The 17,563-nt window shown below is 40.8% G+C and overlaps 5 protein-coding genes and 1 pseudogene across 5 annotated transcripts; all 6 read right to left on the bottom strand.

The window, feature by feature from the left end:
- Window positions 1-1,785: 1,785 nt before the first annotated feature.
- On the bottom strand, window positions 1,786-2,498 carry LOC148078076 (high choriolytic enzyme 1-like; annotated as a pseudogene).
- Window positions 2,499-4,393: 1,895 nt separating this feature from the next.
- On the bottom strand, window positions 4,394-5,182 carry LOC148078075 (high choriolytic enzyme 1-like). Its single transcript, XM_087793488.1, has one exon. It carries the CDS (start codon window positions 5,180-5,182, stop codon window positions 4,394-4,396), a length of 789 nt encoding a protein of 262 aa, XP_087649614.1.
- A 2,044-nt stretch (window positions 5,183-7,226) lies between these two features.
- Window positions 7,227-8,015, bottom strand: LOC148078074 (high choriolytic enzyme 1-like). The gene has a single exon (XM_087793487.1). The coding sequence runs from the start codon at window positions 8,013-8,015 to the stop codon at window positions 7,227-7,229; it is 789 nt and encodes a 262-aa protein (XP_087649613.1).
- A 1,894-nt stretch (window positions 8,016-9,909) lies between these two features.
- On the bottom strand, window positions 9,910-10,698 carry LOC148078073 (high choriolytic enzyme 1-like). The gene has a single exon (XM_087793486.1). It carries the CDS (start codon window positions 10,696-10,698, stop codon window positions 9,910-9,912), a length of 789 nt encoding a protein of 262 aa, XP_087649612.1.
- Window positions 10,699-12,593: 1,895 nt separating this feature from the next.
- On the bottom strand, window positions 12,594-13,382 carry LOC148078072 (high choriolytic enzyme 1-like). Its single transcript, XM_087793485.1, has one exon. It carries the CDS (start codon window positions 13,380-13,382, stop codon window positions 12,594-12,596), a length of 789 nt encoding a protein of 262 aa, XP_087649611.1.
- A 1,896-nt stretch (window positions 13,383-15,278) lies between these two features.
- Window positions 15,279-16,067, bottom strand: LOC148078071 (high choriolytic enzyme 1-like). Its single transcript, XM_087793484.1, has one exon. The coding sequence runs from the start codon at window positions 16,065-16,067 to the stop codon at window positions 15,279-15,281; it is 789 nt and encodes a 262-aa protein (XP_087649610.1).
- Between the last annotated feature and the right edge of the window lie 1,496 nt (window positions 16,068-17,563).

The following is a 17,563-nucleotide window of genomic DNA, read 5'->3' as shown; positions in this document are numbered from 1 at the left end:
CTCACCTACATCGTGGCCTGGTACTTTCCATGCACTCGGGGTTAAATTCAGGTTAGATTTTTTACCAGGTTAGATTGTACTCTGTGGATTGTTCAGTTTATTTTTTATTGGTTCATACATTGTATATTTTATCTATATTCTATAGCCTCCAAGCCAGGAAGCCTACAATGTGATTCACCAGAACCATTAGGTGGACCGAATTCCATTGCTTGGCCACTCGTCGCAAGAACTCCGATCACCTTTTCCCTGACTGCTTCAACGCCATCAGCATCGTCACCTCCTTCATCATCATCTTCACCTCCATCTTGGTTGGCATCTACTCGCTTGCCATCTTCATCTGGTCTCCAGCTGCTGTCTAAACCTCCATTCACCATCTAGTTTCAAGTAAGAAGTTGAGTGACTTCATATATTGAACAAATTGATTTTTGTCTGGGTCGTTTTCATATGCGGGTAGTCCATTTAGATTTCATGTATGATTCTTTGATAAAACGTTACATCGTTGTTGTCAGGGTGCAGAACGGAGAAACCCAGGCGCAGAGTTCAATTGTAGAAACTTGCTTTTATTCCGAGGGGGAAGGCAAAGACGTAATCCAACAGACCAATCTTCGGCAACAAGAGGCAGGAACGAGGGCAAGGCAAACTCGGTGTCAAGGGGCAGAAACAGGTTCAACACAAAAACAGGCAGGAAAGAGGTACGAGTACTTAGCGTGAACATACGAGTCCGATACGATGATGACGTCAAGACGAGGACAAGACAGAGAGTGGGGGTTTAAGTAGACAGGGGAGCAATCAGCAACAGCTGGGGGCGGGACTAACAAGACACAGCTGGGAACAATTACAACTCAGACAGGGGGGAAGTAAGACTAGCACAGACACAGAAGGGAGCTGATTTCACAATAATACCGGAAACACAAGGAGGAATATGAAGACTCATGACAGTTGTCTATGTTGGTGTGATTAACAGTCAGTCTAAAAGCCTCTTACTCAGTAAAGAACAAATAATCATGACAAACAAGTAGTGACTTCAGTTAATGAGACTAATTCAAACTAGTGTTTCATAACTTATTAATAACATAAATTAATTAGTTAGTATCCACATAAATGTAATAGTTTCCTTTTTACTATAAATTAAAGGTGGTGCTCCAACTTCAGGTAATCCTTACCTAGAGGCAATTTTAAAGTTAATCGACCAGAACTAAAATGTTCTGAAAGTAAACTTTTTTTATAAGGACTATAATAACTACACCTGAATGAACAATATTTGTTGGCAAATACAGATATTGGCTAATATTTGGGTGTCATTGTTGATTTGTTGTTGGTCTCGATCTTGAATAGCAACATGGTGGTTTCATTGCTGCGCTGAGGTAGTAATCATCTTGAAGAACCTTGAAACAATCCTGAATGAACAATATTTGTTGGCAACAGAGTAAGGTAGACGTTGATCTATTGGTTAAGTTGCGTCATGTGTTGGATAAAGTCATGATAATGAGGATTGCAAGGAGCTGTAGCTGTCATGTCAAGACATATTTAGATCATTTAAAAAGAAACCGTTACTAAAGTAACCTTGCAACAAAACACAAGAAAATAAAAAAGTGATAAGCTATAGCATGAAACAGAAAGACACAAAAAAGGCAACATTGTTCAATCGTATTAATTCAATTATTTTATTCATTCATTCATTCAAAAGTAAACATTTGATGGCATCACTTTTGATCTTCTTAAGAAAATTAAAGAAACTTCAATACTGGTTTCTCAGACTTGATGTTTTCTGAATGTTAATGTTGATCAACAATCATAAAGCATGTTGATCCTCCTGACGTCCCAGTAGGACATTCCCTGCCTCTGACCGATGTGGACGTTGGGGTTAGGGATGGGGGTGATGGAGTCTTTGCCGAACCGGATGGAGAAGGCGGTTTTTCCGTAGTGCATGATGGAGCCGTAGTCGTAGGGAGTGTTGAGGTTGTTGGTTTGCCTCTTGTGGAAGTTGTAGGCCATCTGTGTGTTGATGTTCTCCCAGTTGATCCTGACGTACTGGTCGCGGTCACTGCGGGTCTGCTCGTGATGGAAGCCCAGAGCGTGCTTGATCTCGTGCTGAATGATGCCGTGATAGAGGCAGCCCTGCTTGTTGAGAGACAGAACCTGTCTTCCTCCAACTCTGCCCAGAGACGAGAAGCAGCCGCCTTTGTTCTCGATGCTGATGTAGTCGAACTCTCTCTGACGGGGGACGAAGCGGAGGCAGGTGCTGCTGTGGAAGGCCTTCATGGCCCTCTCCATCTTCTTCCTGTCCCAGCTGCTGAACTCAGCGCTCACTGTGAAGGGGATCGTCACCAGACCTGCCGAGTCCTTCTTCCACAGACACCTCTGGTACCAGCAGGTCATGGCATCCTGATGTCCACACCAAGATCCTCATCTTCAGCTTCTTCCTGCTGGAGAAGATCAGCCTGACAGAGGGGGAGTAGGAGCAGCAGCAGGCTGACAGAGAGAGACATCTTCATCATCTTCTGGTGTCAATGGAGACTCCTGGAAGCTTGATGTCCTCTCTCTTCTCTCTGGGCCTTTATACTCCCTTCTACAGGTGTGTCTGGAGAGAGATGATGGGTTGTGGTCCTCACTGTAAAGCCTGAACAAACTAGTGTAGGGAGGACAAACCTTCTGATTCAACATGGATTGTTGTGACTGTTCATCTCCTGTTGAAACTTGATCCACAACATCTACATCTTAGTTTACATAAGTTCAATCTTTATTTAAAAGCACTGAAAACACTCAAGAAAGAAAATACAAATACAAACAATGCCACTTATACACATGCAGTTGCGGGGCGCTCCTGTACTTTGCTTTGTCCGTTTTGACCCGATGCAAAGAAACTGGAGTTTCGCGGAAAATGAAGTGGGCGGAAGGAATAAGTTGAAATTCCATTTAACACTGTTTTCCATGAATAATAAGATGTTTGTTTGATGACTAAAAAGAGAGAACTGACAACGTTGTTACGATTAAATGGAAAAAAAAACAAACATTTAATTTATTGAAAATGTTTTCACAATCTTGATTTACATTCAAGGTTATATATTGAGAGGAATGAAGGAAACTGTAAACTATGCCTTTAAAAGTTGAATGATTACTTGTCTATATAAGTTTAGTCTTGAATCCTAAACCAATCTTATTATCTAAAGAATGAAAGTCAGTATAAGTCAAAAGTGCGTGCGATTTAACTAAGGCAAGAGATATAGTGAAGATGCAGGAAGTTGAGGTCGTGAAAAGATGAGGTTTAGTATTTGGTGTTAATCATTTAGAGCAGGGCCTTAATATCTTTTGCGCCAACAACCAATTTAATGTAGGCATTAGCTCAGAGACAGTGGTTCTCACACAAAGACAAGTCCCAGAGTTAGAAGAGTCAGGGTGGATTATTTCATGGTTCATATTGGGAGTCAGTGTAAAGAAAATATTCAAAATGAGTAAATCATATAATTTAGTTCACATGAAGATGTTTGGTTACAAAGTTAGAGACGCCAGACACTGATGGTTGGACATGTGGAGGGGAGAGACAGTGGATGAAGATAGTTAAATACGTTCGAAAACAGAAGGAGATGAAGATAAAGAATCATTTTCATGAATGTAGTTGATGACAACATGAAGACGATTTATGTAACTTTTGAGATGCACAAGATAAGTCAAGTACGAGGCTGACTTGCAATGTAGGTCTGTAGAGGAAATATTAGAAGAGGTGGATTTGTTTTCTCCTAGAATTAATCTGCACCAATAAAAAATAATAATGAAGGCCTTACATTTTGTAGCACTTTATCTATCATCATAACTCCACTTTTACAAACTTTTACAACTTTTCCAAAATGTGTGCATATTTTGTTATGCACTGTAAAAGAAATACAGATATTGGCCCACATTTGGGTGTCATTGTTGATTGGTTGTTGGTCTCCAATGAGATCTTGAATAGCAACATGGTGGTTTCATTGCTGCGCTGAGGAAGTAATCATCTTGAGGAACCTTGAAACAATCCTGAATGAACAATATTTGTTGGCAACAAAGTAAGGTAGACGTTGATCTATTGGTTAAGTTGCGTCATGTGTTGGATAAAGTCATGATAATAAGGATTGCAAGGAGCTGTAGCTGTCATGTCAAGACATATTTAGATCATTTAAAAAGAAACCGTTACTAAAGTAACCTTGCAACAAAACACAAGAAAATAAAATAGTGATAAGCATGAGACAGAAAGATACAAAAAAGGCAACATTGTTCAATCGTATTAATTCAATTATTTTATTCATTCATTCATTCAAAAGTAAACATTTGATGGCATCACTTTTGATCTTCTTAAGAAAATTAAAGAAACTTCAATACTGGTTTCTCAGACTTGATGTTTTCTGAATGTTAATGTTGATCAACAATCATAAAGCATGTTGATCCTCCTGACGTCCCAGTAGGACATTCCCTGCCTCTGACCGATGTGGACGTTGGGGTTAGGGATGGGGGTGATGGAGTCTTTGCCGAACCGGATGGAGAAGGCGGTTTTTCCGTAGTGCATGATGGAGCCGTAGTCGTAGGGAGTGTTGAGGTTGTTGGTTTGCCTCTTGTGGAAGTTGTAGGCCATCTGTGTGTTGATGTTCTCCCAGTTGATCCTGACGTACTGGTCGCGGTCACTGCGGGTCTGCTCGTGATGGAAGCCCAGAGCGTGCTTGATCTCGTGCTGAATGATGCCGTGATAGAGGCAGCCCCGCTTGTTGAGAGACAGAACCTGTCTTCCTCCAACTCTGCCCAGAGACGAGAAGCAGCCGCCTTTGTTCTCGATGCTGATGTAGTCGAACTCTCTCTGACGGGGGACGAAGCGGAGGCAGGTGCTGCTGTGGAAGGCCTTCATGGCCCTCTCCATCTTCTTCCTGTCCCAGCTGCTGAACTCAGCGCTCACTGTGAAGGGGATCGTCACCAGACCTGCCGAGTCCTTCTTCCACAGACACCTCTGGTACCAGCAGGTCATGGCGTTTCTGGTTATGGGAGCCAACATGTCTCCTTCCAGCAGCAGGTCTTCAGTGCCGTTGTTGGTGGTGAGAATCCTGGTACTGATGTCCACACCAAGATCCTCATCTTCAGCTTCTTCCTGCTGGAGAAGATCAGCCTGACAGAGGGGGAGTAGGAGCAGCAGCAGGCTGACAGAGAGAGACATCTTCATCATCTTCTGGTGTCTATGGACACTCCTGGAAGCTTGATGTCCTCTCTCTTCTCTCTGGGCCTTTATACTCCCTTCTACAGGTGTGTCTGGAGAGAGATGATGGGTTGTGGTCCTCACTGAAAAGCCTGAACAAACTAGTGTAGGGAGGACAAACCTTCTGATTCAACATGGATTGTTGTGACTGTTCATCTCCTGTTGAAAGTTGATCCACAAACATCTACATCTTAGTTTACATTAGTTCAATCTTTATTTAAAAGCACTGAAAACACTCAAGAAAGAAAATACAAATACAAACAATGCCACTTATACACATGCAGTTGCGGGGCGCTCCTGTACTTTGCTTTGTCCGTTTTGACACGATGCAAAGAAACTGCAGTTTCGCGGAAAATTAAGTGGGCGGAAGGAATAAGTTGAAATTCCATTTAACACTGTTTTCCATAAATAATAAGATGTTTGTTTGATGACTAAAAAGAGAGAACTGACAACGTTGTTACGATTAAATGGAAAAAAAACAAAACATTTAATTTATTGAAAATGTTTTCACAATCTTGATTTACATTCAAGGTTATATATTGAGAGGAATGAAGAAAACTGTAAACTATGCCTTTAAAAGTTGAATGATTACTTGTCTATATAAGTTTAGTCTTGAATCCTAAACCAATCTTATTATCTAAAGAATGAAAGTCAGTATAAGTCAAAAGTGCGTGCGATATAACTAAGGCAAGAGGTATAGTGAAGATGCAGGAAGTTGAGGTCGTGAAAAGATGAGGTTTAGTATTTGGTGTTGATCATTTAGAGCAGGGCCTTAATATCTTTTGCGCCAACATCCATTTTAATGTAGGCATTAGCTCAGAGACAGTGGTTCTCACACAAAGACAAGTCCCAGAGTTAGAAGAGTCAGGGTGGATTATTTCATGGTTCATATTGGGAGTCAGTGTAAAGAAAATATTCAAAATGAGTAAATCATATAATTTAGTTCACATGAAGATGTTTGGTTACAAAGTTAGAGACGCCAGACTCTGATGGTTGGACATGTGGAGAGAAGAGACAGTGGATGAAGATAGTTAAATACGTTCGAAAACAGAAGGAGATGAAGATAAAGAATCATTTTCATGAATGTAGTTGATGACAACATGAAGACGATTTATGTAACTTTTGAGATGCACAAGATAAGTCAAGTACGAGGCTGACTTGCAATGTAGGTCTGTAGAGGAAATATTAGAAGAGGAGGATTTGTTTTCTCCTAGAATTAATCTGCACCAATAAAAAATAATAATGAAGGCCTTACATTTTGTAGCACTTTATCTATCATCATAACTCCACTTTTACAAACTTTTACAACTTTTCCAAAATGTGTGCATATTTTGTTATGCACTGTAAAAGAAATACAGATATTGGCCCATATTTGGGTGTCATTGTTGATTTGTTGTTGGTCTCCAATGAGATCTTGAATAGCAACATGGTGGTTTCATTGCTGCGCTGAGGTAGTAATCATCTTGAGGAACCTTGAAACAATCCTGAATGAACAATATTTGTTGGCAACAGAGTAAGGTAGACGTTGATCTATTGGTTAAGTTGCGTCATGTGTTGGATAAAGTCATGATAATAAGGATTGCAAGGAGCTGTAGCTGTCATGTAAGGTAAGGTAAGGTAAAACTTTATTGATCCCTCAGGAGGTCTCCTTTGGGAAATTGTTTTTTTACAATAGCCAGCAATTTTTCATAAACAATAAAAAATAATACATAAAAAATAAAATAAGAAGAACATAAAGAGGAAGAACTATGTCAAGACATATTTAGATCATTTAAAAAGAAACCGTTACTAAAGTGACCTTGCAACAAATCACAAGAAAATAAAATAGTGATAAGCATGAGACAGAAAGATATAAAAAAGGCAACATTGTTCAATCGTATTAATTCAATTATTTTATTCATTCATTCATTCAAAAGTAAACATTTGATGGCATCACTTTTGATCTTCTTAAGAAAACTAAAGAAACTTCAATACTGGTTTCTCAGACTTGATGTCTTCTGAATGTTAATGTTGATCAACAATCATAAAGCATGTTGATCCTCCTGACGTCCCAGTAGGACATTCCCTGCCTCTGACCGATGTGGACGTTGGGGTTAGGGATGGGGGTGATGGAGTCTTTGCCGAACCGGATGGAGAAGGCGGTTTTTCCGTAGTGCATGATGGAGCCGTAGTCGTAGGGAGTGTTGAGGTTGTTGGTTTGCCTCTTGTGGAAGTTGTAGGCCATCTGTGTGTTGATGTTCTCCCAGTTGATCCTGACGTACTGGTCGCGGTCACTGCGGGTCTGCTCGTGATGGAAGCCCAGAGCGTGCTTGATCTCGTGCTGAATGATGCCGTGATAGAGGCAGCCCCGCTTGTTGAGAGACAGAACCTGTCTTCCTCCAACTCTGCCCAGAGACGAGAAGCAGCCGCCTTTGTTCTCGATGCTGATGTAGTCGAACTCTCTCTGACGGGGGACGAAGCGGAGGCAGGTGCTGCTGTGGAAGGCCTTCATGGCCCTCTCCATCTTCTTCCTGTCCCAGCTGCTGAACTCAGCGCTCACTGTGAAGGGGATCGTCACCAGACCTGCCGAGTCCTTCTTCCACAGACACCTCTGGTACCAGCAGGTCATGGCGTTTCTGGTTATGGGAGCCAACATGTCTCCTTCCAGCAGCAGGTCTTCAGTGCCATTGTTGGTGGTGAGAATCCTGGTACTGATGTCCACACCAAGATCCTCATCTTCAGCTTCTTCCTGCTGGAGAAGATCAGCCTGACAGAGGGGGAGTAGGAGCAGCAGCAGGCTGACAGAGAGAGACATCTTCATCATCTTCTGGTGTCTATGGAGACTCCTGGAAGCTTGATGTCCTCTCTCTTCTCTCTGGGCCTTTATACTCCCTTCTACAGGTGTGTCTGGAGAGAGATGATGGGTTGTGGTCCTCACTGTAAAGCCTGAACAAACTAGTGTAGGGAGGACAAACCTTCTGATTCAACATGGATTGTTGTGACTGTTCATCTCCTGTTGAAACTTGATCCACAACATCTACATCTTAGTTTACATTAGTTCAATCTTTATTTAAAAGCACTGAAAACACCCAAGAAAGAAAATACAAATACAAACAATGCCACTTATACACATGCAGTTGCGGGGCGCTCCTGTACTTTGCTTTGTCCGTTTTGACCCGATGCAAAGAAACTGGAGTTTCGCGGAAAATGAAGTGGGCGGAAGGAATAAGTTGAAATTCCATTTAACACTGTTTTCCATGAATAATAAGATGTTTGTTTGATGACTAAAAAGAGAGAACTGACAACGTTGTTACGATTAAATGGAAAAAAAAACAAACATTTAATTTATTGAAAATGTTTTCACAATCTTGATTTACATTCAAGGTTATATATTGAGAGGAATGAAGGAAACTGTAAACTATGCCTTTAAAAGTTGAATGATTACTTGTCTATATAAGTTTAGTCTTGAATCCTAAACCAATCTTATTATCTAAAGAATGAAAGTCAGTATAAGTCAAAAGTGCGTGCGATGTAACTAAGGCAAGAGATATAGTGAAGATGCAGGAAGTTGAGGTCGTGAAAAGATGAGGTTTAGTATTTGGTGTTAATCATTTAGAGCAGGGCCTTAATATCTTTTGCGCCAACAACCAATTTAATGTAGGCATTAGCTCAGAGACAGTGGTTCTCACACAAAGACAAGTCCCAGAGTTAGAAGAGTCAGGGTGGATTATTTCATGGTTCATATTGGGAGTCAGTGTAAAGAAAATATTCAAAATGAGTAAATCATATAATTAAGTTCACATGAAGATGTTTGGTTACAAAGTTAGAGACGCCAGACTCTGATGGTTGGACATGTGGAGAGAAGAGACAGTGGATGAAGATAGTTAAATAAGTTCGAAAACAGAAGGAGATGAAGATAAAGAATCATTTTCATGAATGTAGTTGATGACAACATGAAGACGATTTATGTAACTTTTGAGATGCACAAGATAAGTCAAGTACGAGGCTGACTTGCAATGTAGGTCTGTAGAGGAAATATTAGAAGAGGAGGATTTGTTTTCTCCTAGAATTAATCTGCACCAATAAAAATAATAATGAAGGCCTTACATTTTGTAGCACTTTATCTATCATCATAACTCCACTTTTACAAACTTTTACAACTTTTCCAAAATGTGTGCATATTTTGTTATGCACTGTAAAAGAAATACAGATATTGGCCCATATTTGGGTGTCATTGTTGATTTGTTGTTGGTCTCCAATGAGATCTTGAATAGCAACATGGTGGTTTCATTGCTGCGCTGAGGTAGTAATCATCTTGAGGAACCTTGAAACAATCCTGAATGAACAATATTTGTTGGCAACAGAGTAAGGTAGACGTTGATCTATTGGTTAAGTTGCGTCATGTGTTGGATAAAGTCATGATAATAAGGATTGCAAGGAGCTGTAGCTGTCATGTCAAGACATATTTAGATCATTTAAAAAGAAACCGTTACTAAAGTGACCTTGCAACAAATCACAAGAAAATAAAATAGTGATAAGCATGAGACAGAAAGATATAAAAAAGGCAACATTGTTCAATCGTATTAATTCAATTATTTTATTCATTCATTCATTCAAAAGTAAACATTTGATGGCATCACTTTTGATCTTCTTAAGAAAACTAAAGAAACTTCAATACTGGTTTCTCAGACTTGATGTCTTCTGAATGTTAATGTTGATCAACAATCATAAAGCATGTTGATCCTCCTGACGTCCCAGTAGGACATTCCCTGCCTCTGACCGATGTGGACGTTGGGGTTAGGGATGGGGGTGATGGAGTCTTTGCCGAACCGGATGGAGAAGGCGGTTTTTCCGTAGTGCATGATGGAGCCGTAGTCGTAGGGAGTGTTGAGGTTGTTGGTTTGCCTCTTGTGGAAGTTGTAGGCCATCTGTGTGTTGATGTTCTCCCAGTTGATCCTGACGTACTGGTCGCGGTCACTGCGGGTCTGCTCGTGATGGAAGCCCAGAGCGTGCTTGATCTCGTGCTGAATGATGCCGTGATAGAGGCAGCCCCGCTTGTTGAGAGACAGAACCTGTCTTCCTCCAACTCTGCCCAGAGACGAGAAGCAGCCGCCTTTGTTCTCGATGCTGATGTAGTCGAACTCTCTCTGACGGGGGACGAAGCGGAGGCAGGTGCTGCTGTGGAAGGCCTTCATGGCCCTCTCCATCTTCTTCCTGTCCCAGCTGCTGAACTCAGCGCTCACTGTGAAGGGGATCGTCACCAGACCTGCCGAGTCCTTCTTCCACAGACACCTCTGGTACCAGCAGGTCATGGCGTTTCTGGTTATGGGAGCCAACATGTCTCCTTCCAGCAGCAGGTCTTCAGTGCCATTGTTGGTGGTGAGAATCCTGGTACTGATGTCCACACCAAGATCCTCATCTTCAGCTTCTTCCTGCTGGAGAAGATCAGCCTGACAGAGGGGGAGTAGGAGCAGCAGCAGGCTGACAGAGAGAGACATCTTCATCATCTTCTGGTGTCTATGGAGACTCCTGGAAGCTTGATGTCCTCTCTTTTCTCTCTGGGCCTTTATACTCCCTTCTACAGGTGTGTCTGGAGAGAGATGATGGGTTGTGGTCCTCACTGTAAAGCCTGAACAAACTAGTGTAGGGAGGACAAACCTTCTGATTCAACATGGATTGTTGTGACTGTTCATCTCCTGTTGAAACTTGATCCACAACATCTACATCTTAGTTTACATTAGTTCAATCTTTATTTAAAAGCACTGAAAACACTCAAGAAAGAAAATACAAATACAAACAATGCCACTTATACACATGCAGTTGCGGGGCGCTCCTGTACTTTGCTTTGTCCGTTTTGACCCGATGCAAAGAAACTGCAGTTTTGCGGAAAATTAAGTGGGCGGAAGGAATAAGTTGAAATTCCATTTAACACTGTTTTCCATGAATAATAAGATGTTTGTTTGATGACTAAAAAGAGAGAACTGACAACGTTGTTACGATTAAATGGAAAAAAAAACAAACATTTAATTTATTGAAAATGTTTTCACAATCTTGATTTACATTCAAGGTTATATATTGAGAGGAATGAAGGAAACTGTAAACTATGCCTTTAAAAGTTGAATGATTACTTGTCTATATAAGTTTAGTCTTGAATCCTAAACCAATCTTATTATCTAAAGAATGAAAGTCAGTATAAGTCAAAAGTGCGTGCGATGTAACTAAGGCAAGAGATATAGTGAAGATGCAGGAAGTTGAGGTCGTGAAAAGATGAGGTTTAGTATTTGGTGTTAATCATTTAGAGCAGGGCCTTAATATCTTTTGCGCCAACAACCAATTTAATGTAGGCATTAGCTCAGAGACAGTGGTTCTCACACAAAGACAAGTCCCAGAGTTAGAAGAGTCAGGGTGGATTATTTCATGGTTCATATTGGGAGTCAGTGTAAAGAAAATATTCAAAATGAGTAAATCATATAATTAAGTTCACATGAAGATGTTTGGTTACAAAGTTAGAGACGCCAGACTCTGATGGTTGGACATGTGGAGAGAAGAGACAGTGGATGAAGATAGTTAAATAAGTTCGAAAACAGAAGGAGATGAAGATAAAGAATCATTTTCATGAATGTAGTTGATGACAACATGAAGACGATTTATGTAACTTTTGAGATGCACAAGATAAGTCAAGTACGAGGCTGACTTGCAATGTAGGTCTGTAGAGGAAATATTAGAAGAGGAGGATTTGTTTTCTCCTAGAATTAATCTGCACCAATAAAAAATAATAATGAAGGCCTTACATTTTGTAGCACTTTATCTATCATCATAACTCCACTTTTACAAACTTTTACAACTTTTCCAAAATGTGTGCATATTTTGTTATGCACTGTAAAAGAAATACAGATATTGGCCCATATTTGGGTGTCATTGTTGATTTGTTGTTGGTCTCCAATGAGATCTTGAATAGCAACATGGTGGTTTCATTGCTGCGCTGAGGTAGTAATCATCTTGAGGAACCTTGAAACAATCCTGAATGAACAATATTTGTTGGCAACAGAGTAAGGTAGACGTTGATCTATTGGTTAAGTTGCGTCATGTGTTGGATAAAGTCATGATAATAAGGATTGCAAGGAGCTGGAGCTGTCATGTCAAGACATATTTAGATCATTTAAAAAGAAACCGTTACTAAAGTGACCTTGCAACAAAACACAAGAAAATAAAATAGTGATAAGCATGAGACAGAAAGATACAAAAAAGGCAACATTGTTCAATCGTATTAATTCAATTATTTTATTCATTCATTCATTCAAAAGTAAACATTTGATGGCATCACTTTTGATCTTCTTAAGAAAACTAAAGAAACTTCAATACTGGTTTCTCAGACTTGATGTCTTCTGAATGTTAATGTTGATCAACAATCATAAAGCATGTTGATCCTCCTGACGTCCCAGTAGGACATTCCCTGCCTCTGACCGATGTGGACGTTGGGGTTAGGGATGGGGGTGATGGAGTCTTTGCCGAACCGGATGGAGAAGGCGGTTTTTCCATAGTGCATGATGGAGCCGTAGTCGTAGGGAGTGTTGAGGTTGTTGGTTTGCCTCTTGTGGAAGTTGTAGGCCATCTGTGTGTTGATGTTCTCCCAGTTGATCCTGACGTACTGGTCGCGGTCACTGCGGGTCTGCTCGTGATGGAAGCCCAGAGCGTGCTTGATCTCGTGCTGAATGATGCCGTGATAGAGGCAGCCCCGCTTGTTGAGAGACAGAACCTGTCTTCCTCCAACTCTGCCCAGAGACGAGAAGCAGCCGCCTTTGTTCTCGATGCTGATGTAGTCGAACTCTCTCTGACGGGGGACGAAGCGGAGGCAGGTGCTGCTGTGGAAGGCCTTCATGGCCCTCTCCATCTTCTTCCTGTCCCAGCTGCTGAACTCAGCGCTCACTGTGAAGGGGATCGTCACCAGACCTGCCGAGTCCTTCTTCCACAGACACCTCTGGTACCAGCAGGTCATGGCGTTTCTGGTTATGGGAGCCAACATGTCTCCTTCCAGCAGCAGCTCTTCAGTGCCGTTGTTGGTGGTGAGAATCCTGGTACTGATGTCCACACCAAGATCCTCATCTTCAGCTTCTTCCTGCTGGAGAAGATCAGCCTGACAGAGGGGGAGTAGGAGCAGCAGCAGGCTGACAGAGAGAGACATCTTCATCATCTTCTGGTGTCTATGGAGACTCCTGGAAGCTTGATGTCCTCTCTCTTCTCTCTGGGCCTTTATACTCCCTTCTACAGGTGTGTCTGGAGAGAGATGATGGGTTGTGGTCCTCACTGTAAAGCCTGAACAAACTAGTGTAGGGAGGACAAACCTTCTGATTCAACATGGATTGTTGTGACTGTTCATCTCCTGTTGAAAGTTGATCCACAAACATCTACATCTTAGTTTACATTAGTTCAATCTTTATTTAAAAGCACTGAAAACACTCAAGAAAGAAAATACAAATACAAACAATGCCACTTATACACATGCAGTTGCGGGGCGCTCCTGTACTTTGCTTTGTCCGTTTTGACCCGATGCAAAGAAACTGGAGTTTCGCGGAAAATGAAGTGGGCGGAAGGAATAAGTTGAAATTCCATTTAACACTGTTTTCCATGAATAATAAGATGTTTGTTTGATGACTAAAAAGAGAGAACTGACAACGTTGTTACGATTAAATGGAAAAAAAAACAAACATTTAATTTATTGAAAATGTGTTCACAATCTTGATTTACATTCAAGGTTATATAATGAGAGGAATGAAGAAAACTGTAAACTATGCCTTTAAAAGTTGAATGATTACTTGTCTATATAAGTTTAGTCTTGAATCCTAAACCAATCTTATTATCTAAAGAATGAAAGTCAGTATAAGTCAAAAGTGCGTGCGATGTAACTAAGGCAAGAGATATAGTGAAGATGCAGGAAGTTGAGGTCGTGAAAAGATGAGGTTTAGTATTTGGTGTTAATCATTTAGAGCAGGGCCTTAATATCTTTTGCGCCAACAACCAATTTAATGTAGGCATTAGCTCAGAGACAGTGGTTCTCACACAAAGACAAGTCCCAGAGTTAGAAGAGTCAGGGTGGATTATTTCATGGTTCATATTGGGAGTCAGTGTAAAGAAAATATTCAAAATGAGTAAATCATATAATTAAGTTCACATGAAGATGTTTGGTTACAAAGTTAGAGACGCCAGACTCTGATGGTTGGACATGTGGAGAGAAGAGACAGTGGATGAAGATAGTTAAATAAGTTCGAAAACAGAAGGAGATGAAGATAAAGAATCATTTTCATGAATGTAGTTGATGACAACATGAAGACGATTTATGTAACTTTTGAGATGCACAAGATAAGTCAAGTACGAGGCTGACTTGCAATGTAGGTCTGTAGAGGAAATATTAGAAGAGGAGGATTTGTTTTCTCCTAGAATTAATCTGCACCAATAAAAAATAATAATGAAGGCCTTACATTTTGTAGCACTTTATCTATCATCATAACTCCACTTTTACAAACTTTTACAACTTTTCCAAAATGTGTGCATATTTTGTTATGCACTGTAAAAGAAATACAGATATTGGCCCATATTTGGGTGTCATTGTTGATTTGTTGTTGGTCTCCAATGAGATCTTGAATAGCAACATGGTGGTTTCATTGCTGCGCTGAGGTAGTAATCATCTTGAGGAACCTTGAAACAATCCTGAATGAACAATATTTGTTGGCAACAGAGTAAGGTAGACGTTGATCTATTGGTTAAGTTGCGTCATGTGTTGGATAAAGTCATGATAATAAGGATTGCAAGGAGCTGGAGCTGTCATGTCAAGACATATTTAGATCATTTAAAAAGAAACCGTTACTAAAGTGACCTTGCAACAAAACACAAGAAAATAAAATAGTGATAAGCATGAGACAGAAAGATACAAAAAAGGCAACATTGTTCAATCGTATTAATTCAATTATTTTATTCATTCATTCATTCAAAAGTAAACATTTGATGGCATCACTTTTGATCTTCTTAAGAAAACTAAAGAAACTTCAATACTGGTTTCTCAGACTTGATGTCTTCTGAATGTTAATGTTGATCAACAATCATAAAGCATGTTGATCCTCCTGACGTCCCAGTAGGACATTCCCTGCCTCTGACCGATGTGGACGTTGGGGTTAGGGATGGGGGTGATGGAGTCTTTGCCGAACCGGATGGAGAAGGCGGTTTTTCCATAGTGCATGATGGAGCCGTAGTCGTAGGGAGTGTTGAGGTTGTTGGTTTGCCTCTTGTGGAAGTTGTAGGCCATCTGTGTGTTGATGTTCTCCCAGTTGATCCTGACGTACTGGTCGCGGTCACTGCGGGTCTGCTCGTGATGGAAGCCCAGAGCGTGCTTGATCTCGTGCTGAATGATGCCGTGATAGAGGCAGCCCCGCTTGTTGAGAGACAGAACCTGTCTTCCTCCAACTCTGCCCAGAGACGAGAAGCAGCCGCCTTTGTTCTCGATGCTGATGTAGTCGAACTCTCTCTGACGGGGGACGAAGCGGAGGCAGGTGCTGCTGTGGAAGGCCTTCATGGCCCTCTCCATCTTCTTCCTGTCCCAGCTGCTGAACTCAGCGCTCACTGTGAAGGGGATCGTCACCAGACCTGCCGAGTCCTTCTTCCACAGACACCTCTGGTACCAGCAGGTCATGGCGTTTCTGGTTATGGGAGCCAACATGTCTCCTTCCAGCAGCAGCTCTTCAGTGCCGTTGTTGGTGGTGAGAATCCTGGTACTGATGTCCACACCAAGATCCTCATCTTCAGCTTCTTCCTGCTGGAGAAGATCAGCCTGACAGAGGGGGAGTAGGAGCAGCAGCAGGCTGACAGAGAGAGACATCTTCATCATCTTCTGGTGTCTATGGAGACTCCTGGAAGCTTGATGTCCTCTCTCTTCTCTCTGGGCCTTTATACTCCCTTCTACAGGTGTGTCTGGAGAGAGATGATGGGTTGTGGTCCTCACTGTAAAGCCTGAACAAACTAGTGTAGGGAGGACAAACCTTCTGATTCAACATGGATTGTTGTGACTGTTCATCTCCTGTTGAAAGTTGATCCACAAACATCTACATCTTAGTTTACATTAGTTCAATCTTTATTTAAAAGCACTGAAAACACTCAAGAAAGAAAATACAAATACAAACAATGCCACTTATACACATGCATTTGCGGGGCGCTCCTGTACTTTGCTTTGTCCGTTTTGACCCGATGCAAAGAAACTGGAGTTTCGCGGAAAATGAAGTGGGCGGAAGGAATAAGTTGAAATTCCATTTAACACTGTTTTCCATGAATAATAAGATGTTTGTTTGATGACTAAAAAGAGAGAACTGACAACGTTGTTACGATTAAATGGAAAAAAAAACAAACATTTAATTTATTGAAAATGTGTTCACAATCTTGATTTACATTCAAGGTTATATAATGAGAGGAATGAAGAAAACTGTAAACTATGCCTTTAAAAGTTGAATGATTACTTGTCTATATAAGTTTAGTCTTGAATCCTAAACCAATCTTATTATCTAAAGAATGAAAGTCAGTATAAGTCAAAAGTGCGTGCGATGTAACTAAGGCAAGAGATATAGTGAAGATGCAGGAAGTTGAGGTCGTGAAAAGATGAGGTTTAGTATTTGGTGTTAATCATTTAGAGCAGGGCCTTAATATCTTTTGCGCCAACAACCAATTTAATGTAGGCATTAGCTCAGAGACAGTGGTTCTCACACAAAGACAAGTCCCAGAGTTAGAAGAGTCAGGGTGGATTATTTCATGGTTCATATTGGGAGTCAGTGTAAAGAAAATATTCAAAATGAGTAAATCATATAATTAAGTTCACATGAAGATGTTTGGTTACAAAGTTAGAGACGCCAGACTCTGATGGTTGGACATGTGGAGAGAAGAGACAGTGGATGAAGATAGTTAAATACGTTCGAAAACAGAGGGAGATGAAGATAAAGAATCATTTTCATGAATGTAGTTGACGACAACATGAAGACGATTTATGTAACTTTTGAGATGCACAAGATAAGTCAAGTACGAGGCTGACTTGCAATGTAGGTCTGTAGAGGAAATATTAGAAGAGGAGGATTTGGTTTCTCCTAGAATTAATCTGCACCAATAAAGAATAATAATGAAGGCCTTACATTTTGTAGCACTTTATCATCATAACTCCACTTTTACAAACTTTTACAACTTTTCCAAAATGTGTGCATATTTTGTTATGCACTGTAAAAGAAATACAGATATTGGCCCATATTTGGGTGTCATTGTTGATTTGTTGTTGGTCTCCAATGAGATCTTGAATAGCAACATGGTGGTTTCATTGCTGCGCTGAGGTAGTAATCATCTTGAGGA

Source organism: Callionymus lyra, chromosome 6 (assembly GCF_982586985.1).
Source record: "Callionymus lyra chromosome 6, fCalLyr1.hap1.1, whole genome shotgun sequence".
Classification (NCBI taxonomy): domain Eukaryota; kingdom Metazoa; phylum Chordata; class Actinopteri; order Syngnathiformes; family Callionymidae; genus Callionymus; species Callionymus lyra.
This window is presented reverse-complemented; position numbering and strand designations above follow the sequence as displayed.

Bases quoted from the DNA above. Each gene is read 5' to 3' on its own strand.
- LOC148078074 (XM_087793487.1), bottom strand. From the start codon at position 8,015: ATGATGAAGATGTCTCTCTCTGTCAGCCTGCTGCTGCTCCTACTCCCC.
- LOC148078072 (XM_087793485.1), bottom strand. From the start codon at position 13,382: ATGATGAAGATGTCTCTCTCTGTCAGCCTGCTGCTGCTCCTACTCCCC.
- LOC148078071 (XM_087793484.1), bottom strand. From the start codon at position 16,067: ATGATGAAGATGTCTCTCTCTGTCAGCCTGCTGCTGCTCCTACTCCCC.
- LOC148078073 (XM_087793486.1), bottom strand. From the start codon at position 10,698: ATGATGAAGATGTCTCTCTCTGTCAGCCTGCTGCTGCTCCTACTCCCC.
- LOC148078075 (XM_087793488.1), bottom strand. From the start codon at position 5,182: ATGATGAAGATGTCTCTCTCTGTCAGCCTGCTGCTGCTCCTACTCCCC.